This window comes from Mustela putorius, unplaced genomic scaffold, assembly GCF_011764305.1.
Source record: "Mustela putorius furo isolate JIRA1106 unplaced genomic scaffold, ASM1176430v1.1 tig00000095_pilon_pilon_pilon, whole genome shotgun sequence".
NCBI classification, from domain to species: Eukaryota; Metazoa; Chordata; class Mammalia; order Carnivora; family Mustelidae; genus Mustela; species Mustela putorius.
Window position 1 is genome coordinate 24,202,091 of NW_025421280.1, and position 24,799 is coordinate 24,226,889.

The 24,799-nt window shown below is 41.4% G+C and overlaps 1 protein-coding gene across 5 annotated transcripts in view; it reads left to right on the plus strand.

The window, feature by feature from the left end:
• Window positions 1-3,974: 3,974 nt before the first annotated feature.
• SETD2 (SET domain containing 2, histone lysine methyltransferase) overlaps window positions 3,975-24,799 on the plus strand; it is a 125,840-nt gene continuing 105,015 nt past the window's right edge. For 3 of the 5 annotated variants that reach the window (XR_006606955.1, XM_045080617.1, XM_045080619.1), the window contains exon 1: window positions 3,975-4,215. Coding sequence is in view for 4 of the 5 variants with exons in the window: in XM_045080617.1 (XP_044936552.1) it covers window positions 4,145-4,215 (71 nt within the window). In the remaining variant the exon portion in view is untranslated. The remainder of the gene's footprint in view (window positions 4,216-24,799) is intronic. The other 2 variants (XM_045080615.1, XM_045080605.1) reach the window with 2 other exon arrangements.

Sequence of the window (24,799 nt, forward strand, 5' to 3'; positions counted from 1 at the left end):
ATCCCAGGACCCTGGGATTGTGACCTGAGCCTAAGGCAGAGGCTTTAACCCCCTGAGCCACCCAGGTGCCCCGGTAGCTAACTTTTTAATGCATAGCTATTAGTTTACATGTACTAATTTTCTTTCTCAGACATTATCACATTTCATGTTCCCTAAATGCTAAAATGTTGGTTTTATAGATTTCTATCCTACAGAGAAGTAAATATATATTTAAACCATTTGATCCAAGTTTTTCATTTGTAGAGTAATACACATTGTTCTAAAAATTATCTCATATTTTTTTAAATTTTTAAAAATTTTTTTTTAAGATTTTTAAAAAAAGATTTTATTTATTTATTTGAGAGAGAGAGACAGTGAGAGAGAGCATGAGCGAGGAGAAGGTCAGAGGGAGAAGCAGACTCCCCATGGAGCTGGGAGCCCGATGCGGGACTCGATCCCCAGACTCCGGGATCATGACCTGAGCCGAAGGCAGTCATCCAACCAACTGAGCCACCCAGGCATCCCTTTCATATTTTTTAATTAATGGAAATTAATTCATTTCAGTTATAACAGAATAATTTCTTGATCTACTAAAACGAAACAGTAAAACACCATTAAAAGTTGTATATAACAGCTTCTAAATATCCACTCATATTTCTTTTTTTTTTTTTTTTGAGAGCACGCACATGTGCAAGGGTGGAGAAGAGCAGCAGAGGGGTAAGAGAAAGAACCTTACCTGGCCTCCACAACCAATCATGTTTCTGTTCTAATGCTAGGATGGACCTGTATGTATATATGATTTTATGGTTAATATACACTTACAGTATCAGGCAATTTTTGGTTCCCAGAGACCAAACAAAGAAAAATACATTTTTGGAATATGTAATACAGGCCATTCCTCTATTCAAAAGTACACCGGGGGAGAAAAGAACGAATAGATGATAAGGATCATTGACGGCTGGGAACAGATTCAAGATAATATTTAAATGGTCAAGGAAACTGAGTTAGTATCTCACAAATTGTTGTGGTTTACTCGAGTCTCATACTGGCAAGCCTGAACTTTCAAACATTTGATTTTGATAAAACCCAGATTGTGTCTATTATTCATGTATACTCCCAAACTGCCTCTTTCATACTATATTCAACCTTTTATGTATCAGAGGATGACTATTAACTCCAATCTATGGCTGCCAGGAATAGGCCTGCCTCTGCCAAGGTGAGTTTTTGAGGGAGCATGTGGGTAGAAAAATAATTTCCCACACTGCCCTGCTCATACTCCCAATGTTGGCCTTGTTGCCACTCCCAACCCCGCCCCCTCTCGACAAGGCAAAGGACTTTGAGGAGTTCTAGGACTGAAGGCCTAGGGCATCTCTTGAGGAGTCCAACCAGTACCCTGATAATCCCCATCTGGAGGAAAGATTTGGTTAGAGACGAGTAGGACGGGAAGAAGCAACAGTAAGTGGGTAGGACTGGCTTCCCCATTCAGCTCCAGCTGTGGGTTCAAGACGGAACTACTATTTCCCTCTCTCCTAGAGCTTTAACCACATTCCCACTAAGGTAGCATAGCTTTGGCCTGGGTACACTGAAAAAAATAAAAAGGTACTACCAGGTGGCACCTTAGAGTACTTCATTATCTTCAATGTATGGTTTTTGTGGGTGTTGGTTCTAAGAACAGTCTTGTTAATATATTACCTTAAAAATTTTTATAAGTAGCAGTTTGGAGACTGTGCTCAAGAGATCAACTATCTAACTTGGGGCCAAAAGGGTCCCATAAGGCAAGAGACGCCAGAGTCAAGTTTGTTTCAGGGTCACTAAAGGCTGCCCTAGGGTACCCTGGGATGGGATGGTCTGGGTCAACAGGAAGCAGTAATGGCAGGAACAATTAGGAAGGTTTTTATTTTCAGCACTTAGGAATTAATACCTCTTATGTTTTGCCTTAAGACTTCTGACATTCTTCCCTCAAACACATTTGCAGAAGGCTTTATGTAACAAAGTAGGAGACAGTCACTATTTAATAATGCTAAAGACAAAATTATTCCATGGCTTTGATCAAGAGGCCAGACCCAAGAATATGTTCTGAGGATGCATTCTCTTTGAATTTAAAATATGTGCACAAAAACCCTGGTACAATAACAGATGAGGGCATTTAACAGTATTCAATCTTCCAACAATCTTGCATGAAAAGTAACCAGGCCCAGTGTCATATACTGGAAAGCGGCAGGGCTCGTATCTGATGCAAAGCAGAGTCAGCTCTTAACCACTGCACTAAATAAAATAAAAGGTCTGATTAACTTTCGACGTTTACTGGAAGTTAGAGCTTCACAAATATTCTCTCCTTTAATCCTTGCAACAGTGACAGGACCTGTCCACATTAACATTCTCATCTTACAATGAGAAAAAAAAAGCACAGAGAAATTATGTAACATTTATGGTCTGTAAAGAAGTGGTCATGAGAGACTTGAACCTAGGGAATCAGATGGGCCCTGTACCTGGATTCTGTGCCTAAAGGCAACAGAAAAAAATGCTAACATAATCCCCAAGTGAGAAATGATAAAACGCTTGTAGAGGCTGCCGGCCTATGCATATGCGCATGCACACACTTACAGGGTATAAAAAAGAGCCGGTAAAAGGTGTGTGTTCACTAAGATCACATTTCAGTAATTAGGGCACATACTGTCTTGGTTTAGGCTGCTGTAACAGAATACCATACAGACTGGGTGGCTATAAACAACCGACATTTATTTCTGACAGTTCTGGAGGCTAGAAATCCCAGAACAGGGTGCAGGCATGGCTGAACTCTGGTGGGAGAACTCTTCGAGGTTGTAGCCTCCTGCTGTTTTCTCCTGGTTATCTTCCCAAACGAGGCAGACCGGAAGAGTTCAATGGGGTCTCTTTTATAAGGGCACTAATCCCATTCAGGAGGGCTCCACCCTTATGACTTAATCACCCTAAGGCCCCACCTCCTAAAACCCGGGAGGTTAGGATTTTTAACGTAGACTGGGGCGGGTGGGAGGCGCACAGTCAGTCTGCGACACATACTCCCAAGCCACTACTTGCTGTTAAATTCCTATTTGAAATTATAGCGACCCACCTCACCCCTACCCCGCCGAAGCTTGGTCGATCGTAGGAACTCCCAATTTCCAAAATGATCAACTGCCATAAACTCTTCAATGTCCTGAACGTTTACCTAAAGGCTTTGTGCATTCTTGTTTCTCCTCCCCAAAATAAAAACCCTTTCAAGCTGTCCTGTTAACTCTCACCTCGTCATTTTCGCAGGAACGTGATCAACAGCCTTGGACGAGGACGTCTGTTCCGAGGCCTTGAGAGCCCCGCGGAAGACGGGCGCTGCGGCCTTGCAGAGTTGGGGTGGGGGCAGAAGACCCAGAAGGAGGCGGGGAGGAGGAGCGGGCGTCCCGGGAGCTCGGTCTCCGGGCGAATCCCGGGCCTGGCTCCGTTTCCATACCTGCTGAGGTGGGGGAGATGAAGAGGCAAGGGGGAGCGAAAGCGAGGAGGAGAAATAAAGAGAAGGGCGAGAGGCTCGGGAGGCGCGGCGACCCGGTACCTCAGAGCTCGGAGGCCCGGGAGGCGGGCCCCTGACGCCGCCGCGGTGGGCTCCGCTGCTCCGGACGGGCAGGTCTTCCCAGGCGGCGGGGCAGGAAGGGTAGAGTCCCGGCGGGCTCGGGCCGTTCCCCCGACGTTGCCAACCAACTGCCCGGGGCTGGGCCGGGTCACGCCTCAGCCCCCCGCCGCCTCGGTGGGCCCGAGGGAGGGGTCGCGGCGGCTTCGCCGCTCGGGGTCCGGCGCTTATTGTTCCGGGAAGCCGCGGGCAGGATCTGGCCCGCCGACCCGCCCCCGCCTGGGGTCGCCCGGGAGCGCCGACTGGCGGCGGACGCGCGGCCCGTGCGTGTCCCTTTAAGGGGCCGGGCCTGAGCAGCGGAGGGGCTGGCGGGGTGCGCGTCGCTCCCCGTGTGAGTGTGTGGGGGAGAGAGCGGCGGGCGGGCGCTGGAGGGAGGGAGGGAACGAGCGAGCAAGCGACGCGGGCCGCCCCTGCCGCCGCCGCCGCCGCCGCCGCGGTCGGACCAGCGGCCTCCTCCCCTCCCCTCCCCTCCCGCGCGTCGCCCTGCCGCGGGGAGGGGGCTCGCGTCGCCGCTTCCAGCCGCTCCTGATGAAGCAGCTGCCGCCGCAGCCGCCTCCGAAGATGGGGGATTTCTACGACCCCGAGCACCCGACCCCTGAGTAAGTATCTGCTCCGCGGCCCGCCGCGGGCGCCCTCCGCCAGAGCCCCGAGGGCGGCGCGTCCTGACGGGCGGCGGCGCGGGCCGGCGCGAGGAGTAACGGGCCCGCGGTGGACTCGCGCGGTCGGCGTGGGGAGCAGGCCCGCGCCGCCGCAGCCGCCGCTTCTCGCCCGGGCCGCGGCGGGTCGGCGGTTGGGCCCGGCGTTGGCGCGGCTGCTCGCGTCGCAGCGGCGGTTGGGCCGGGCCGGTGGGGGAGGGGCGGCCACGGCCTCCGCCGCCGCGTCCGCACCGACCCGGCCGGCCCGAGGCTCGGCGGACTCCTCAGGCTCCTCGCGGTGCGCGCAGGCCGCGCCGCAGGCAGAGGGGCCGAGACGGAGGAGCTGCCGGTGTCGGAGTCAGCGAGAGGGCACCGGCGAGGGTAGGCCGCGAATCCCCGGGCTCGGGTGGAAGCCCGGCCCGTCGCCCGGCCTGTCGCCCGGCCTCCCGGTGACGGTGGCTGGGACCGGAAGGGCCTAGCGTGCCTCCCTCGGCTTGGGGCCGCGGAGGCTCCGGGCTGCACTCTCAGGTTTGATTTTTTCCCTCCTGGAACTCGATCCTGGCCTCGCAGTGCTTCCGGCTTCAGCTTCTGCACCTCTGGCACTTCGGTTTTGTAATGGTGGCGAGGTTTGTGTGGCCCCGATGTTGAGGTGACACCGGGTTTGTTTTTCCGCCCGAAAATGAAAGCCTTCGGAGGGGCAGACGTTCTCTTCCAGATTGTGGGATTTGCACACTTTCGGACACAACTTCCTCGATAACAGGACCCTTTTACCCTAAATGGATGACTTTCTACTTCTCATAAAGACTTACTTAAAAACCGAGGATCATTTGAGGATTCTCTGAAGAGACAGCAGTCTAGAGACCTGAAATACAGTTTTGCCCGGTAGTATTTTTTCAGAGTTGGACATTTTTTTTTTTTTTAAATTTCTGGGTAGGGCTGTATCTGCTACTGTATCTGATACCTCGGAGAGCTTCCACTGAGAGCCTGGATTCACTTCTTTCCTTACGCCCTCACAAGACTATTGTTTTAAAAAGCTATCTGAAACTCCATTTGCTGGTGTTGGTTGAAGTCTAGACCTACGAATATACGACTCATTTTAAACATAACGGTTGGTAGGGATTTCAGATGAAACTGTCACTTCTGTGTGCAGAAGGATTCCAAGAGATTTGCTCTTTTGACACATTTTATTAGCTCAGCTATCTTTTTTTTTTTTTAACCCTTTGCTAAAGCTTTTCCACTTGGTCCAGTAATGTCTGGATCTTACTTGATAGTTCTTAGATTCATTTGAAACACAGAAGGATGATATTGGGATATTGATGGTGGTTTCTGCACACAAAGAGAAATAATTCTACTACCTTTCTAGACAAACCCAGCTTTGTCTAGTAAGTTGATAGTAAGTTGTCTCAACATGGCTTTATCCTTTCTCGGATTCTTTGGTTTTAGGTTAACATTACCTCAGTTAGAGTGTTTTAATTTACTGCACCATCGTCAGTCCGGTTACAAAGCTCATGTTGTATATAGGCTTTTGGTATGAGACTTGGAGAACCTCAAACCATTCTGTATCATGATCTAATAAACACTTATTGAACAGTTGTCCTGTACAAAACAACATGCTAGCCCTTGATTGGACTAAGTGCCTGCTTACCTTTCTTTTTATCAGTTTATGTGGTGAAGTCCAGAAACCTTAAGGGTCACATCCTTACACTTCTTGGGGAAAATAGAATTTTTCATAATGTGGGAAATGGACTCAGAAGTGCATCTTTGATGGACCTGAGTCGGGAGGAATCAAGAATGTTTATTGTTTGACACAGGTCTTGGAGTTATTTCCACTGCTTTTATGTCGCCACCGCTTTGCATTTTTAAGTGACTTAAGTTCCAAAGTGTGTGTGTGTGTGTGTGTATTAATCTGCATGGGTATAAAAAGAATTATAACACGTTTTCTGTTATAATATTGTAAGAACTAGAAGGGATCTTAGTAGGCATCCTGAACAACATCACCTGTTAGTCAGATACAGGAACTGAAACCCAGGAGAAATGAAGTGACAGGAGGCCCTCTGAGGTAGTATGTAGAAGCTAGTCAGTCACTATGCCACAGAAGGGGGAAAAGCAGTACAGTGTAGGGTTAAAGGACTTAGATTTCAGAGTCAGACATCCCTGGGTTTGAACACTAGTTGAACCTTGGACAAGTGTCTCCATCTCTCTAGACTTGGGTTTTCCCATCTTCAAAATAGGGATTGTGATGGTAGAAACCTCATAGGGCTTTGGGGAGGACTGGATGAGAAAGAAGAATGTATGAAAAGCCCTTGGCACAGAGTGTGGCATGTATAGATGCTTCTAGCTGGAGTCATCAGGGAAAACTTAAGAGGTAGGATTTAAAGTCAAGCTTGGAAAGATTAGGTGGACTTGAGGGGGTGATGTGCCCAGGAGAAAGAATGACCAGGTGCCCCTTTTAGACTTTAGGTAGTTTGGAATGGTTCTTAGACACGTGAAAAAATTGAAGCAGGAAACATAAATTCAGTTTGATTGAAGTAACTGTTGGAACCTGATGACTGCACTCTTTAAAAATCAGTCACAGCTGTGAGACCTGGCCTGTTTTCCTGTGGCATATAGGATTGTGTTTCAGGTGAAAATGGCTGTAATCACCCGAGTATCTGTGCATTAGGTGTCTGCTGTTGGGGCCAGGTGTTGAGGACACTGCAAATTAGATCCAGTTAAAGTCTTTAAGGAACTCTTCTAATAAGAGAGGCAAGTATTTAACAGCTGTAGAAGTGCTGTTCTTTGAACATATGCATGTCTATTTTGTGCCAAACATAGGTGCACTAGAGGTGAGTGTTGTACAAAACAATTTTGCCCTTGTGGGCAAAATTGGGTGATGGGTAGTAATGAATAATACAGAATAGTCAAAGGAAAGTGCTTTGAAAAATGGAGCAGGGTAAGGGGGAGTACAGAATTTCTGGGGAAGATGTGACATTTTAAAATAAGGTGTACCTTCTTGAGAATGATACTTGGGCAAAGACTCAAAAGAGGGGGAGTTAGCTGCATTAGTACCTGGGGTGAAAGCATTCCAGGTAGAGGGAATAGTTCCAAGGTGCTAAGGCAAACCTGGTGAATTCTGTCTGGTATGGCTAAAACGGAATGAATGAAAATGAATGAAAAAGAGCAATAAATAGTAATTCGGGTCAGGGTGGGATGCAGATTTCACACTGCTTTCTAGAGTCACAAGGACTTTGTCCAGAGTTTTCAACAGAGAAGTGACATGCTCTGCTTTCAGCTTCAGAAGGATCACCCCCTTTGCAGGGGAGAACAGAAGAGGCAGGGAGACTTGTAATGAAGTTAGCAATCTGGAAGAGAGCTGCTAGTGACTTGTAAAAGTGGTAACCAGGAGATGGTGAGAAATGATTGGATTCTGGGTATACATTGAAGAATGAACAAAATGATTTGTTGATCAGATGTGGCATGTGAGAGAGGAGCCAAGTATGATTCCAAGGTTTTTTGGCTGAGTAGTTAGAAAGATGGTATTGCCATCAACCAAGGTAGCAGGTATGATTGTGACAAGAACAAGTTTGGGAAGTAGGTTAGGAGTTCAGTTTTAGACATGGTTAAGTTTGAAATGCCTGTTAGACATTGGGGTTGAATTGATAGTCCCCTTGGAGTTCAGGGGAAAGGTCTGGCTGGACTACTAGAGATACATTTTGTGGTCATCAACCACAGCACTGGAAGAGATCCCCAAGGGAGCCTGAGAAGAAAGAGACAAGGACCCGGGAGTGATCCCTTTAAATTGCAGTATTAAGAGGCTTTTATTATAGTGTGCAATGGAGGGGGGGATCTTAACTTGGATGGCATCCTTAAACTTGGGAAAATTACCTCTTCACTAACCTTTAACTAGAAGTTAGCATTTCTTTTAATTGCTAATGTAAATAGCAAACTACAGGACTACCAACAGTACTTGTGATTTTACTATTAGTACAAGTAAAATATTTTTAATAATATGCTGTGGTTGTAGATACCTCAAAATATTAATGTTTATTATTACATCAAAACATTGATGTAAGCATTACATTATGTACATCATTACCTCTCTACATTATAGTAGAGAAGAGATCTACCACTACATTAAGAAGCGTATGTATTACTGTACCACACATTTGGGGTCTTTGTCCTCAACATAATTGGTCTCATTTGTAATCCTTGTATTTTATTTTATGCATTTAAAAATATTAAGCTGAGAAGAAATCCATAGGCTTTATCAGACTGCCAAAATTTTTTTGTCCAAAGCACACAAAAAAAGTTAAACCCTGGGCTTTGGAGCTAGGTTTTAGAATCTCACCTCTTTTTTTTACTTAATAGCTTTATGAACCTTAGCAGGTTTCATAATTACTCTGTGCTTTGGTGTCATTATAAAGTGGGGATCATAATAGTATTTTCTGCAAAGGGTTTTATGAGAATTTAAGAATTAGGATAGTGTTAGCTCTTTTATTATTAGTACTGGATGGAAAGATGCAGCTAGAAAGAAGAGTACAAGGCATCATGATAAGAAAAGCATGATGAATTTGGCCAAAATAAAGTTTATGAACTGGGAAAAATATTTCTACATGTTCTAATAAAATATAAAGCAGTGAGGTTGGTCAAGTTCTCCTAGAATTCTTGTAATTCACCTTAGTTAACAGTGGGAATGGAGATGCCATAGGAAGCCAACTAAGAGGAAATACCACTGGGAGGGTTTCCTGGTGAGAAAGCCTGATAAACTATTCTCGTACTTAGGAGAGAGTATACCTCTACAATATTTATGTTTCTCTGTGCTCTTTGCCAGATTTCAGGCCGACCATTCTTAATACTGACACATTATGTCTTTAGAAAGGTATCAAGCAACTGTTGATACAGTTGTGTTTTACTAAGAAAAGCTCAAACTGCCAGTACATACTTTTAACCCATTAGTTGACCATATTTTCTTAGTTTCCTCAGTGGAACTTTGATATCTCCAAATCTTTTCTGCCACTTTTCACTGTACTGACTGATTAAATCTATTCCCTTTAAAAAAATATTGAAGTGTATTATAATTTATAATTTACTCTTTAACATATTTATAATTTTTCTTGACTTGATAATTGGTGGTATTCCATGATCGTTGCCAGTTTTTGCAGAGAAGCTAGAATAGTCAGATGTTGGATGGCAAAGAATGAATAGCCTGGGTTACAGAATCAAAAGTTGACCAGCTTTGTTTCTGTTAATTCTTCCAGAGTATTGTAGAGTACCTTATTTTGTAATGCACTAAGAGCCATTATCATAAGGCCCTCAGAAACCATTCATATTAGAAACTGAACCATTACATCTGGAGTTACCAAGCATCAAGTTTAGAATCCTTCCTTCTTTGAGAGAGATCCAGGGCAAGGGGTAGGGTAGGAGGGGGGCGAGAGCCAAAGCAGGGTGTGGGGAGGCATTTTATTAAAAAAAATTAACAAACTTGAACAGAAGTTGCAGGAATAACGTAATGAATTTCCACATACTGTTTATCTACATTCACCAGTAATTGAAAATTTTGTCACGTTTGGTTTATCTTTCTATATAAAAGAATATACATGATTTTATTTTTGGCTCAATCAAGTTGCAGACCTCACGACTCTTCACCCCTAAATATTTCATAGTATTACTTAAGCAAAAGTGTTCTCTTGGATAACCAATGACCAGGCGATTTACTATTTGTAGTGATACTGTTAACTCTTACTGTTCATGTTTACATTTTACCGCTTGTCTCAACAGTGTCCTCTCCTTTCAGTCTAAGTTTGCATTATAATTGTGATGTCTCTTTGTCCTCTTTAATCTTCGAGGATAGAGCTTTAAAATTCAAGCTTTGGAGGTATATTACTGTTATCTCTGGATGTACCATAAGGGTGCTATTTTAAGAACAGTAACAGTGTCTGGTAGTATGTTTTAAATGGTTTCTTTTTTTAATTACCTAAACAATAAAGGCCTATGGCAGAGGGGTAAGATAATATAGATATTAATAGAGGAAAAAGTAAAAATCCACCCTTGACATTTCCTCCTTGTTCCACCTCTCCAAATCCCCTGTCCAAGAGGGTGACCACTACTAACAATTTAGTGTGTACCTTTCCAGACCTTTTCCTTTTTTTGTTTGTTTTTATATAAGTGGAATCATACTACATACATCATTCTACCTTTTTTCTACATACTGTATCCTCTACATATTTGCATTTACTTATAAGATGTACTCATTTTTAACAGGAAATACTGAGTTGCTTTATTACGGTGTCTGGTTGTCATGTGAAGCAGTTTAAAAAGGCTTTAGGACATGTGCTGTGGTAGGTGTCCTTCCAAATATGTTTCCCCACTGAGTGAGTATATCTGCTTAATTTATAATAAAGTTTTCATGATTTTGTTTAGACTTTGAATTTTATACTTTTTTCTTTTAAAAAATACATTGTATATATATTACTGTTGGCTCTGTCTGGTGCTGATGGATTAGGTAGTTTTTATTTTTTTAAAGATTTTTAAGTAATTTCTATGCCCAATGTGGGGCTTGAACTTATGACCCAGAGATCAAGTCACATGCTCCATCGACTGAGCCAGCCAGCTGCCCCAGATTAAGTAGTTTTTATTCCTGCCCTACTTTGATTAGTTGCTTGGTTATTTTGAAAAGAAAACTCAAGGCATTTAAGTACAGTTTTTTGAAAATCGTTGGTTTGAAGCTGGCCAACAAGCTGGCCAACTGAAAATTCAGTAGGTTTGTTGTTTTTCATAATGGATGTATATTTGGAAGTCTACTTTCATGGATTCAAATGAGAGGCAGTTTAACTCATGTAATTTTTGGTTATTGTATGCTAGTGGAATGTTGTATCCAAGTCCCTTAGGTTTGGAATTCAAGTACAATGTATTTTAATTTGATAGTCTTTTTTTTTTTTTTTAATCAAACTAGTGGTTACATCAGTATCTTTTCCAGCTAAGCAAATATGTTGGTCATTGAGATGAAATTTTAAAGTTGGTCTAAATTTTTATAGATGCTTTTTATTTTAGAGTGCTTTTTCTGTCAGATGCTAACATCTCACAAGTGAGAATATCCTTGGGATGGTGTGGGTGTTGCTAGAAGTGTGATTCTGCTGGCAGAGGCTGGGAGGTCTGTTTACTGGGAGCACTGCTTATGGCTTGCAAGAACCTGGAGCAAGTGATGGTTTCTGACTATATCTCTTCCTGCTGCCCGCTTCCTGCCATGTGCAGTTAGGTTCTCTCTTGGGGGAGGGTTAGTTGTATAGTAATCACCAGAATTTGTTTCATGATTAGCTCTTTGTGGAGACCTATGGACTAACTTGTACTTTGAGTCTTTTGTCTAATATTTGGCCTCTTAGTGAATAGTTTTTAATTACATACTCTCTACTGTAGTAGGCAGATGATGCCAAGGTTAAAATTTAAATGAATTTTGTGTGAATGTAAAGTAGAGCTACCATTATTTTTCATGAATTACATAGATGGCTGCAGACCCTTTCTATGGAAATCCACTTACTCTAATCTGGAACACACACAGACTTTCTAAAATTACTTGGTTAAAAATACATCTCTTCCATTATTTTATCAGTTCTAGACTGGAGTATCTATTTCAACTCTAAAACGTAAGCTACACATTTTATGGTATTTCTTCTATGCTGAAAATTATCTGTAGTAAAGAGGTAAATTTTGTTGAGGTACAATAAAACATTTTGTTAGAAATAGGTGAAAATATACTATTGAAGTTTTCCTTAAGATAACCTTAATAGGTGTGCTCTTTAGCTTAAGTTTACCATGTCCATTAGAAAACTATTTATTGGGACGCCTGGGTGGCTCAGTTGGTTAAGCGGCTGCTTTCGGCTCAGGTCATGATCCCAGCGCCCTGGGATCGAGTCCCACATCGGGCTCCTTGCTCATCAGGGAGCCTGCTTCTCCCTCTGCCTCTGCCTGCCATTCTGTCTTCCTGTGCTCACTCTCTCCCCCCCCCTCTCTCTGATAAATAAATAAAAATAAATAAAGAAAGAAAGAAAGAAAACTATTTATTGTAATTATTCAGGAAACCAGTTGCTACAATCATGAAAAGTATAATGTATTCTTTCTGGCAGATTAATAGCAGTTTGTATAAGAACGTAACGTTAATAGCTGAATATTAACATATTGAAACACTGGTACTTAAATATAAAACCAGTGTTTCCCCAGTTATATTGCTTGTGTTCATTAGAGAGACAGTGAGACTACCAAGAAATACTGAATATTAACACATTGAAACAGTGGTACTTAAATATAAAACCAGTGTTTCCCCAGTTATATTGCTTGTGTTCATTAGAGAGACAGTGAGACTACCAAGAAATACTTGATGTCCATCTATCTTTCTTTGACTACCTTTTTTACTTATTAGAGAAGATAATGATACTGTTAGGAGATACAAAATTGGGCAGGAGTCGGAACCTGACATTTTTCTGCTGTGCATATGATAGCTGCAAAATTTGTTAGCTTTTTTTTTTTGAGGTGTACCTCTTGCTTAGTACTTTTATTTCCATAATTACTGTTTTTTCCATATTATTTTATAAGATATATTTGTCTGCATGTGTATTTTTATAATTCTCCAACTTTTAAGATCCTTTAGGTGGTTACTAATGTGAAGCATCAAGGAAGGCTGACCATTTTATTGGAGCCTCTCTGTATAAGCATTCATCCATTCTCTTGGATCACACAAACTTTTTTGGTTCTGTCTATTGCTAGGACCTAAAGGATTTTGTCCCATGTACTACCAAATCCAGGGAACATAACAGATATGTTACAGAGACTTACTCTTTTAGATGGAGGAATCCTGGTAACTAGCAGTTGGGTACATAATAGTATGTGCTTAATAAATGTTTGAGTTGACCTGATTCTTAACAGTCAGTCTGATTTTCTGATAGAGTGAATAGCAGCATTAATAATTACTGGCATAGGGGTATGTGGGTGGCTCAGTTGTTGGGTGTCTGCCTTTGGTTTAGGGCATGATCCTAGGGTCCTAAAATCAAGCTCCTCGTTGGGCTCCCTGCTCGGTGGGAAGCCTGCTTCTCCCTCTCCCACTCCCCCTGCCTGTGTTCCCTCTCACACTGTGTCTTCTCTCTCAAATAAATAAATAAAATATTAAAAAAGTAATTACTCATATCTTTTGTAAGACATTCTTAAATAACTTGCATTAGAACAGAGAAAGTCAGGGAATTGAGTGTTGTATGAGTTGGGCTAATGAATGAGTGCTGAGAAAAGTTTTTATGCTTCTTCTGTTGGTCCTTGTGGAGACAGACTGATGATAATTGGATATCTCATAGTGGTGGTCTGAGAGAGAACCATGAATGTTTCCTAAGGTAGAATAGCCTATTGTGTTTTGTGCTAGACCAGTTTTTTTCCCCCAGCCTTTTTAGTTGTTGTTTTGTATATTTGTGTTTTTTCCAGGATGAATAATCTATTTAAATTATACCCCTTTCCCCATGCTTAGTTGTCTTTCTGATCAGATCCTTCGATCAGTAGTCTCATTTATCTATCTGTGAATATTAGGGGCCAAAAGGAATTGAGGCAACTACAGATGCAGTGATAAATCAAGGGGTGTTTTGGGATATACCATAAGGCTGTGACACTGAAAAATGGTAGAAGACTTGATAATTTAAAATTAAGGCTTTTTTTTTTTTTTTTAAAGGTTTTATTTATTTGACAGAGAGGGAACACAAGCAGAGGGAGTGGGAGAGGGAGAAGCAGGCTTCCCACCAAGCAGGGAGCCCAGTGCGAGGCTTGATCCTAGGACCCTGGCATCATGACCTGAGCTAAAGGCAGATGCCTAACGGCTGAACCACCCAAGCATCCCTAAAATTGAGGGTTTTGTTCTCTGGTGATAAAAAGCTGATGCTTTTTATATTTAGAACTGAAAAAAAAAAATTACATGCTAAGCCTTAAAATTCTATGAAATCATTATGAATTTTATTCAGTTTATTTTTTCGTTATAATCAAACCTTTTAAATCCAATTGATTAAGAAAAACTAGCTGGGGGCACCGGGGTGGCTCAGTGGGTTAAAGCCTCTGCCTTCGGCTCCGGTCATGATCCCAAGATCCTGGGATCGAGCCCCTCATCGGGCTATCTGCTCAGCAGGGATCCTGCTTCCTCCTCTCTCTCACTGCCTGCCTCTCAGCCTACTTGTGATCTCTATCTGTCAAATAAATAAATAAAATCTTAAAAAAAAAAAAAAGAAAAAGAAAAACTAGCTGGATTGAACTCTTGGCTATTCAGCTAACATATATTGAATTCCTACCTTGTGATAGGGATTCAGAAGTGAGTACAGTGAGCTAGAGCGGGGACTGCTAAGCCAGACTGGTGGAGTAGAGGGGTGGGTAAGGCAGGGAGGGCTGCCCAGAGGATGTATACTTAGCCTAAAGAATGGGAGTTAGGCAAAAAGGGTGAGTGAGGGTGCTCAAGGGTCATACTGAAGGGAAAATTGTCCCTATGTCCATTTCCAGTTAGACTCCTCTGCATTTGCCCCAGTGTAAATTGCTGAGCCTCTTAAGTGGTATCTCATCAAGGGAGGCTTTATTACCTTAACTAATGACTTCTCATTACTGTGGCTTCCCACTCCCCCCTCCCCTAACTCATTATTATGGTTTACCAAGGCTGTGATTTTAAAGGGCATGGAAGATAGTGTCTCTGATTTTATGAATAAGGTAGGAAAAGAAGACCCAAAGAAGTTCAAGCTATGCTTGCTAGCTAGTGATGATACCACAACTTGAGCAAGAATATTTTCATTTACCAATTTGTCAAAGACTGCCTTTTTTTTTTTTCTTCTTTTTTTTTAAGAGGGAGTGGAGAGGCAGAGGGAGAGAGAGATTCTCTAGCAGGCTCCGAGCCTGGCTTGGAGCCCTAGGAGGGGCTTGATCCCATGACCCTGAGATCATGACCTGAGCTGAAAGCAAGAGTCAGTTGCTTAACCAGCTGAGCCATCCAGCTGCTCCAAGACTAACTTTTTAATGATACTAATTACGGAATAACAAAATAGCAGCCATTAGTAATCAACTGGATTTTTGTATTCTGAGTTAACTTGTTTTCCTGGGGGGTCTTCTGGAGTCTTGAGGTGCTTGTAATTATAATAGTTCAATTCGGAGGGTGGGGAGAATTTCCTCCTTGAGTTATTTCTTTTCTTTGACTTTGCAAATATGTATGCTGGAGGGTTAGATGGCTGAATATTGTTGCAGCAAAAGGTACACTGGATATGTAAACCATCCAGATCTGCTTTTTTGGCCAAGTGCCTTAAATAGTCTGAAATCTTCATTGGAAATGAGCTTCTAGGAACTTGTACTAAAGTGAAACGCCAGCCTTGGTTTGTTGTCATTCCATATATTAAGGAAACCAGGAGAGGTACATAGGCAGATCACTTGACTTTTGTGAAGAGGGCTAATGTTTATTTTTGCCTTTCTTCATGTCCTGCATGAAACTGCACTGCTGCTTGTGCTTTTTTTGTTATTACCAGTTCATGCTCTGTCCACATGATGAGGTAGTTCTAGTTCAGGGGTTCTCTTAGGACTTTAACTCACGGTTTTTGGACAAATGGACAGAGCTCACAAGTAGCAATAATGAGCATATTTGTGAGAGCATAAGATTCCAGAGACCTCATTCTTCGGTGCTGATCAGAGTAGCTGTAGATTAATAGGAGAGGCTGTGTAATCATGGTTACTTTGAAATAAACTTGTACCTAACTTGCTTGGATGTCTGTAATATTTTTTTCTGTTTGAATTGTTTTGGAAATGAGACCATATTGCTCTAACTTAAGTTTTTCTAAGTTGAACATCAAGACCTTTTCTTATTGATTCTCTGATTCAGAAATTTGCATTATTCAAAGTTAATTATTTTTTTTTTTAAGATTTTATATATTTGAGAGAGAAAGTGAGAGCATGAGAGCAGAGAAGGTCAGAAGGAGAAGCAGACTCCTCATGGAGTTGAGAGCCTGATTCAGGACTCAATCCCAGGACTCTGGAACCATGAACTGAGCGGAAGGCAGTTGCCCAACCAACTGAGCCACCTAGGAACCCCTCAAGGTTAATTAAAAAACCGATGCTGGGTGGCTCAGTTGCTTGAGGGTCTGACTCGTGATTTTAGCACAGGTCACAGTCTCAGGATGGTGATATTGAACCCTGTCAAGTGTCTCAACTCTGGGTGTGGAGTTTTCTTAAGATTTTCTCTCTCCTTCTACCTCTACACCCACCTCAAAAAACAACCACCACCACAAAAACCGTGCTTAAGTCATGGAGATGAATAGTAAAAAAATAAATAACAAAATAAATAAAACTAAAACAGGGGTTGTTGAACTGTGGCCCACAGGCCAAATCTGGTTGACCACCTGTATTTGTGAGCTCAGAGTGGTTTTTACATTTTTTAATGGTTTTTACATTTTTAATTTTCTTCAAAAGAATATTTTGTGACATATGAAAACTATATGAAATTCAAATTTCACTACTCTTAAGCGACGTTATATAGGAACACAGCCACATACACACAGGCCAGACAAACAAAAACCAGTGCTTATTTTTATGGTGTTATAGAAGGGGAAAGAAGATATAAAAATTGGTGAATGTTTAAATTGAGCCTAGATCATACTTTGAAATTTCCTGGTTAGTAAATTTTCAAATCTTTTGTCTTCATCAAAAGAAAGTTTGGGGTGCCTGAGTGGCTCAGTGGTTGTGTCTGCCTTAGGCTCAGGTCTTGATCCTGGGGTCCTAGGATCAAGTCCTGTGTCGGGACCCCCTGCTCAGTGGGGCATCTGCTTCTCCCTCTGCCCCTCCCCCTGCTCGTGCTTTCTCTCTCTCCCTCAAATAAATAAAATCTTAAAGTTTGAAGAACATAAGTAACATTGTTTTGTCTCCGTGAAGTTTAAGGTTAATTATAGCTTAAGCCTAGGTTTAAACTCAGTTTTTTGAGCCCACCAGTAAACATCACACTTTGATTTTTGTAATAAGTAATGTCTAGAATGGGGGTTGGCAAACTGGCCAGTGGGCCAGATGCAGCCTGCCTGGATGTTTCTGTATAGCCTATGAATTAAGAATGATTTTATATCCTTTTTTTTTTTTTAAAGAATTTATTGATTTATTTGCCAGATCACAAGTAGGCAGAGAGGCAGGCAGAGGGAGAGGAGGAAGCAGGCTCCCTGCTGAGCAGAGAGCCTGATGGGGGGCTCGATCCCAGGACCCTGGGATCATGACCTGAGCTGAAAGCAGAGGCTAAACCACTGAGCCACCCAGGCACCCCTGATTTTTTATCTTTTAAAAAATGGTTAAAAACACTAAAAGAATAGTATTTTGTGATATATGAAAATGATATGACATTGAAGTTTTTGTGTCAGTAAATAGTTATTGGAGCACAGCCATGCTCATTCATTTATTGTATATGGATGTTTTCCCACAAAAATGTCTAAGTTGAGTAGTTCTGACAGACTGCATGGCCTGTGAAGCCTGAAATATTTTCTTCCTGGGTCTTTATGGAAAATTTGCCTACACTTGAGTGTCTAATTTGCAAGATTGCTTATGTACAGTTTTAAAGTATGTTAAATTTTCAGGAAGGCATGGCCCATCCTAGTTTCATGTTTTTTAGGGTAGCTTGGTAAGAAGCTCACTGTACCCCAATGTGGCATTAGTGATGAATCTCATAGTTATGTTAGAATAATACTTCTAATTCTTCTTAAGCTTTCAGGCTGTTTTTCTCTTATCAGTCAGAAGATAGGTTTAATGTAAGGAATTGGTTGAAAGGGCTGCTGGAAAACTGAGAAAATCAAAAGGGGACACTGAAGGTAACACCAGCAGAAAGGCAGGAAATAGCTGCCTATCCTAGGGCTGGAGGGAGAAAGGAAGGGGGTGTGGTTCTCAAAACCTACAATCTTGGAGTAGGTAGGGCCCCCTGGAGCTGAGGCCTCTGAGGAAGGGGTACCTGACAACTGTTGCTGGCATCTGAGGGGTTGCAGTAAGGCTGGTCTGAAATTGTGGAAAAAAGGTAGAAACTGGAATCAACGTCAGGATGAAAATATATTAGTGGGTTAGTACTCGTAGAAACTGTGACCAACAGGAAGGAGCACATTCACTCTTACTCTCGCAGTCTTTCAGTCTTCTAGCACAAGAGGAAAAATGTAGTTTACAGAGTCCTAATCATACTGTCACAAACAAGAGTGTAGAAAGTGTGTGCTAGGAGCTAAAAGAAAATACCTTAATAAATGACAGGTGGTCTGGGGGTGCCTGGGTGGGTTAGTGGGTTAAGCCTCTGCCTTCAGCTCAGGTCCTGATCTCAGGGTCCTGGGATCTGAGCCCCACATCGGGCTCTCTGCTCAGCAGGGAGCCTGCTTCTCCCTCTTTCTCTATCTGCCTCTCTGCCTACTTGTGATCTCTCTCTGTCAAATAAATAAAATCTTTAAAAATTAAAAAATTTTAAAAAAAAAAAAAGGACAGGTGGTCTAAACATATCAAAACATTTCTCCAAGAGGTGCCTGGGTGGCTCAGATGGTTGAGTGTCTGTCTTTGGCTTAGGTCATGATTTTCATGTCCTAGGATCGAACCCCATGGCAGGCTCCCTGCTCAGCAGAGGGTTGTCTTCTCCCTCTGCCTCTCCCCACTGATCCTGCTCTCTCTCTGTCTCAGATGAATACATCTTTTTTTTTTTTAAAGAAACATTTCTCCAAACTCCAGGTAAGAAATGATTCTAGTGTATTTTCAGGAATCTGGGAATGTAAAAAAGAAATCCAATGGGAAGAATTTTGGATGAGGATTGTGAAGCATCTGGAGTTTTGTTTTTTGTGTTTTTTTTTTTTTCCTTTTTCTAGGTCATGTCTTTTATTCCCCACATGTTGCATTCTTCTTCTTCTTCTTCTTCTTCTTCTTCTTCTTTTTAATATTCCCCCTCCCACATTTGAGAGGAAGCACGAGTGAGAGAGAGTAAGAGCAAGAGAGCATGAGTTGGGGAGAGGAGCCGAGGGAGAGGAAGAAGCAGATAACTTGCTGAACAGGGAGCCTGACAAGGGACTCAGGCTTGGAACTCTGGAATCATGAGCCGAGCTGAAGGCAGGTGCTTAAACAAACTGAGCCACCCATGCGCCCCACACATTACATTCTTTTGGAGGAATTGTTTTAAGGTGAAATCCTGACTGAGGAATACAGAATATCTGAACTTTGTTAGATAGCAGTAAAATCCCAATATACAAAAAGTGGGGACTTTCTGTATATGTTTCAGTTTTGATTGTCTGCTACCTGACAGGAGAAAAATAAATCCATTTATCAATTATTTAGGAAATAAGGGGTTCCAAATAGTATAAAGCCAATTTGCACATCTTGTAGTTAGGTTTCTCAAATTAACTATTAGTCTGTCATGGATTGTATATTTTAAACATATGCTAAATGGCACCTGGGTGGCTCAGTCAGTTAAGCATCTGCCTTCTGCTGAGTTCTGATCCCAGGGTCCTGGGATTGAGCCTGGAAGTCTTGGTCTTGCTCAGTGGGGAGCCTGCTTCTGCCTCTCCCTCTGCCTGCTGCTTCCCTTGCTTGTGCGCACACGTGCTCGCTTTCTCTCTGCCAAATGAATAAATAAAATCTTAAAAACACCATACAATAAAAATGAAGTCCTAGAAAAATGAAGTAGTAAGAAAAACCCAAAGATTTTATTTATTTATTTGACAGAGAGTGAGTTACAACCAAGGGAACAGCAGACAGAAGGAGAAGCAGGCTTCCCACTAAGCTATCCAGGTGCCCCTGAAGTGAGAAATCATTCAGAATCCAGCACTGATCGAACAGTTACATGTATTCATTGTGGTGGTGGTTATATGAATCTATGTATGGAATAACTTTGCATGGAGCTACATGCACACACAAATGAATATGAATACAGGTTGAAAAGAATGTTGAAAAGTGAATTATATCTAGTGTGGTTAACAGTAATTTTCTGGTTTTTATATTGTACTCCAGCTACATAAAATGTCACCATGGGAGGGGGCTGGGTGAAGTGTACAGAAACTCTCTGTACTACTTTTGCAATTTCCTGTCAATCTGTAATTATTTCAAAATAAAATGCTTAAAAAAGTATAAGCCTACGGATCACTGGTCAAGGTCACATTGCTATAAAAGTTTGCAAACTCTAGTCTCAATTTCTGTACTTGTGGATGTGTAACAAACTTAGCCAGTTGGCACGGGCCAGAAAACTACAGTTAAGTGTTAACTCTGTTTTCCTTCTGCAGCTTCTCTGTATTTTTACCATTCTCTTCAATCTCTATCCTTCATCTTCTACCTCTGCTCATTTATTCAGAGTTATTTACTGTGCACCTCTTTAGTGCCAAGACCTGGGGATATAAAAGTGAGCAAGTTCCTTACTATTTATGCTTATTTCCTAAAAGTGGCTACTTTTTAAAATTGAAGTATAATTGATATGCAATATCTTACTGGTTTGAGATGTATTTCATAGTGATTCATATTTTTATACATTATGAGTAAAGACTGTTGCTAATGAAAGAATCTTACAAATATGTAATACAAATTGCTAACAGTTCCCATTTATTGAGTACTAAACTATATACCAGGTGCTATATAGAGGATTTAAAATGGATATTCTCCTTTGAGCCTCTATTTGAAGTAAATACCATACTGTTATTTCAGTTTCATAGGTAAACTCTTTGGCTACCATTTTTCTTAGTGTTAAAAAGTACTGGAGTTGGTATTCAGATCCCAGTTGACTAACTTTCAGGGTTTTGCTTTAACCATTTAAATTAACCTCTTAAACTGTATGCCTCCCCATCTGGTATTTTGAAAACACATAATGGAGGAGAAAAGGAATTCCTAGAGAGAAAAGCTTATGCTGAATAGGTCTTTTTCTTTGTTTCTTTTTTTTAAAAGATAGTATTTATTTATTTATTTGAGAGAGAGTGAGCGAGCAGGGAGAGGAGCAGAGGGAGAGGGACAAGCAGACTCTGTGCTGGCCATGGAGCCCAATGTAGGTTTCCATCATAGGATCCTGAGATCATGACCTGAGTCAAAACCAAGAGTCAGATGCTTGATGGACTAAGCTGTGCAGGCATTCCTGCGTCTTTTTCATCATACTATTTACAGTGTTTACAGTGTCCGTTTTGGTTTTCCTTGCTCTCATCAGTGTAGATGTAGATCTGAAAACCAGCTGCCTACTTTGACTTTCATGCATGATATTAGCTACTGTTGGGGTGCCTGACTGGCTCAGTTGGTAGAGCATGTAACTCTTGATCTCAGCGTCATGAGTTCAAGCCCCACCTTGGGCATGGAGCCTACTTGAAAAGAAAAGAAAAAGATACTGGCTAGTATTTTAATTCCAAGTCCAGGTCCTTCTGTCATTTTACCCTTGGTTGTTTCTGTGAGGGGTACATCTACCTTGTTCAATTTGTAGTGTTTCTCTATCATAGAGAATAAGATTAGACCTCTTCTAGTGAGCTTCTTTTTTTCTTTCTAAGATGTTATTTATTTATTTGACAGAGAGAGACCACAAGTAGGCAGAGAGGTGGGGCCGGTGGGGGGGACGCGCAGGCCCCCACTGAGCAGAGAGCCTGACTCGGGCCTCCATCCCAGGACCCTGAGACCGTGACCCAAGTGGAAGGTAGAGGCTTAACCCACTAAGCCACCCAGGTGCCCCTCTAGTGAGCTTTTTATGTCACTTAACATCTCTGTGATTACTGGAATATTTTTAAGTTGCTAGGGACTTACTGGCTAGGGCTGTGGACCAACTGCATTTTCTTAAATTCTTGTATAGTGTAACTTGACATTTGAGACATAAACAAAAACCCATGGGATAGAAGTTCTGATACAATTGTTCTATAGATGAAACAGACTAACTTTATATTCTACATTATTTTAATAATCTTATATATCTGGAATTTGGTATCTAGAAGTGGAAATTGTAACCAGATTTCTATTTTGCCAAATGATATGCAAAATACTGTATTGTTTTTATGTTTACCTTGAGAACTCAAAGATTTTTCTCAGGAAAAATGAAATACAGCACTGTGGTGACTTATCCTAAAGGATTGGCACATGGGTGGAAGATAGATTTAAATATTCAGAATATTAATATTCTCCTTCCCAAATACAAAATAGTTTTATATCTACTGTTGCTGAATTTTTGCTTTTTAAAAAATTTTCTCTTTGCAAATTAAATGACCCCTAAAGTAGAACTGTATGTTAATGCTATTTGTCAAAAGTTAATTTATAGAAAATATTTTCCGTCATAGCATAATCATATATATTTATGATACATATTTTATTATTGTTGGGGAATGAAATTCTGTGCAACCATAGAAATAAAGTCTAAATCAGATGGGTGAATCCTGGATTATTTTTGCTTGGATAAAGAGATTAATGCTTAGCCACAACCAGGTGAGTTGGCCCTGATTGTGGGTAGGTTGGTGATTGGATGGTTACAGGAATATGTAAGTTTTTGCCAGCATATTTTTTAATTTTTTATTTTCTATTTTTTTTTAAGCATACATGCTGCTGAAGTGAGCACTTGCCAGTATGCTTCTAACCACCCACCCTTAACTTGCTGTATGTGGACAAATGGTCTCTTGAGGTTTATTTATTTGGGGATTGGTTGTCCTCTCTTATGTTCCAATTAAACATTAACATTTTTTTATTATGAAAAATTTCAAACATTCATATGAGAGAGAATATACAGTACAATGAATACCCCACCTGCCCCTGCCCAGTATACTCTTTAATAGTTACTAAAACACTTTGCCATCTTGGTTTCATATCCCCATTTTTTTGTTAGTGTTACTGGAATATTTTGAAGCACCCCAGATATTTTTTCATGCTTTTATATATTTAAGAGATATTTATATTTTTATTTATTTTAACAGATATTTTATTTATTTATTGGGAGGTGGGGAGCAGGAGAGAGAATCTGATGCAGACTCTGCTCTGAGTGCAGAGCCCAACATGGGGCTCGATCCTGCAACCATGAGATCATGATGTGAACTAAAACCAAGAGTTGGGTGCTTAACTGACTGAACCACCCAGGCACCCTGAGATAAAGGTTTTTTAAAAAGTAACCATAGTAGGGGTGCCTGAGTGGTTCAGTCTGTTAGGACTCTTGACTTCAACACAGGTCATGATCTCACAGTCTTAGGATCAAGAACCACATTGGGCTCCCTGGTTAGTGGGAAGCCTGCTTCTCCCTCTCCTTCTGCCTCTCCCCTCGCTGAAGCTCTTCCTTGTGCATTTGCTCTCCCTCTCTCTCTTTGAAATTAAAAAAAAAAAAAAATGTAACCACAACAACATTGTCATGCCTCCTGCAATGGCAATGATTCTTTGCTGTTACTTAATTTCTTTTTTTTTTTTTTTAAGATTTTATTTATTTATTTGACAGACAGAGATCACAAGTAGGCAGAGAGGCAGGCAGAGAGAGAGGAGGAAGCAGGCTCCCTGCTGAGCAGAGAGCTCAACGCGGGACTCGATCCCAGGACCCTGAGATCATGACCTGAGCTGAAGGCAGCGGCTTAACCCACTGAGCCACCCAGGTGCCCCAGTTTCTTTTTTTTTAAGTTAGGATCTAAATAATCGTGTGATTACCAGATTTCAAATCTCTCAATCTGTAATAGTACCCTTATTACATTTATTGGCTCTGTGCATCCTTATGGTGTCCTTTAACATGTTTTTCTGTTACCTGTAATTTTTGGAGACTGGTAGTTACATCAGACTCCTATTCCAGTTTTTTATTGATTACCTATTGCATCATGTAAGGGGGGAAAATACCAGGTTCTCTTATTTTAGTGATAGCAAATTTAACCAGTAATTATGGTGTAGTCAATCCTGACTATGGTGTAGTTAATCCTGTAGTCAATCCTATAGTCTATTACACAGTTCCCCATCAACCTTTCATCTACTGATTTTAGCTGCCATTGATGATTGTTGAATTTATTAGATAGAATTCTGCTGATTATGCTGAAATACAGTTCATATGAGAAAGATAGGAGAAGTACTGATTCTTTTCCTTTGTCAATTTTCAGAGAACGAGTGGATGTCATATTGGTAATTTAACCTCCAAAGGTGATCAATAGGGACTTATTTTTTTTTATGAGTTTATCTTTATATATTTGTTGTACTTTGATGCCATTACACTCGTTTTTTGTTCTTCATGTTGCTCAAATTGCCTCATTTTTGTCCAGTGGAAGTCTTTTCAAATTGGGTTCTGTAACCTTTTGCATGATCCTGGTAATCTTTAGTAAATTCCTTGGCCCTAGCTCATTTATACACTTTTTACCTCAGTCCTGGAGCCACCATTTCTTGGTTCCTTTTAGTGAAAATGGTACTTAGAGACTATAATCTAGATGCTAGTCGTGCTACTTATGGCTGCTGGGTTGTCAGTGCTTAGGTCTTATCATTGGACAGTTAAGATATATATATATATATATATATATATATATATAAAAGATTTTATTTATCTGACAGAGATCACAAGTAGGCAGAGAGGCGGGGGGTGGGGGTGACCCAGTGTGGGGCTCGATCCCAGGACCCTGAGACCATGACCCAAGCTGAAGGC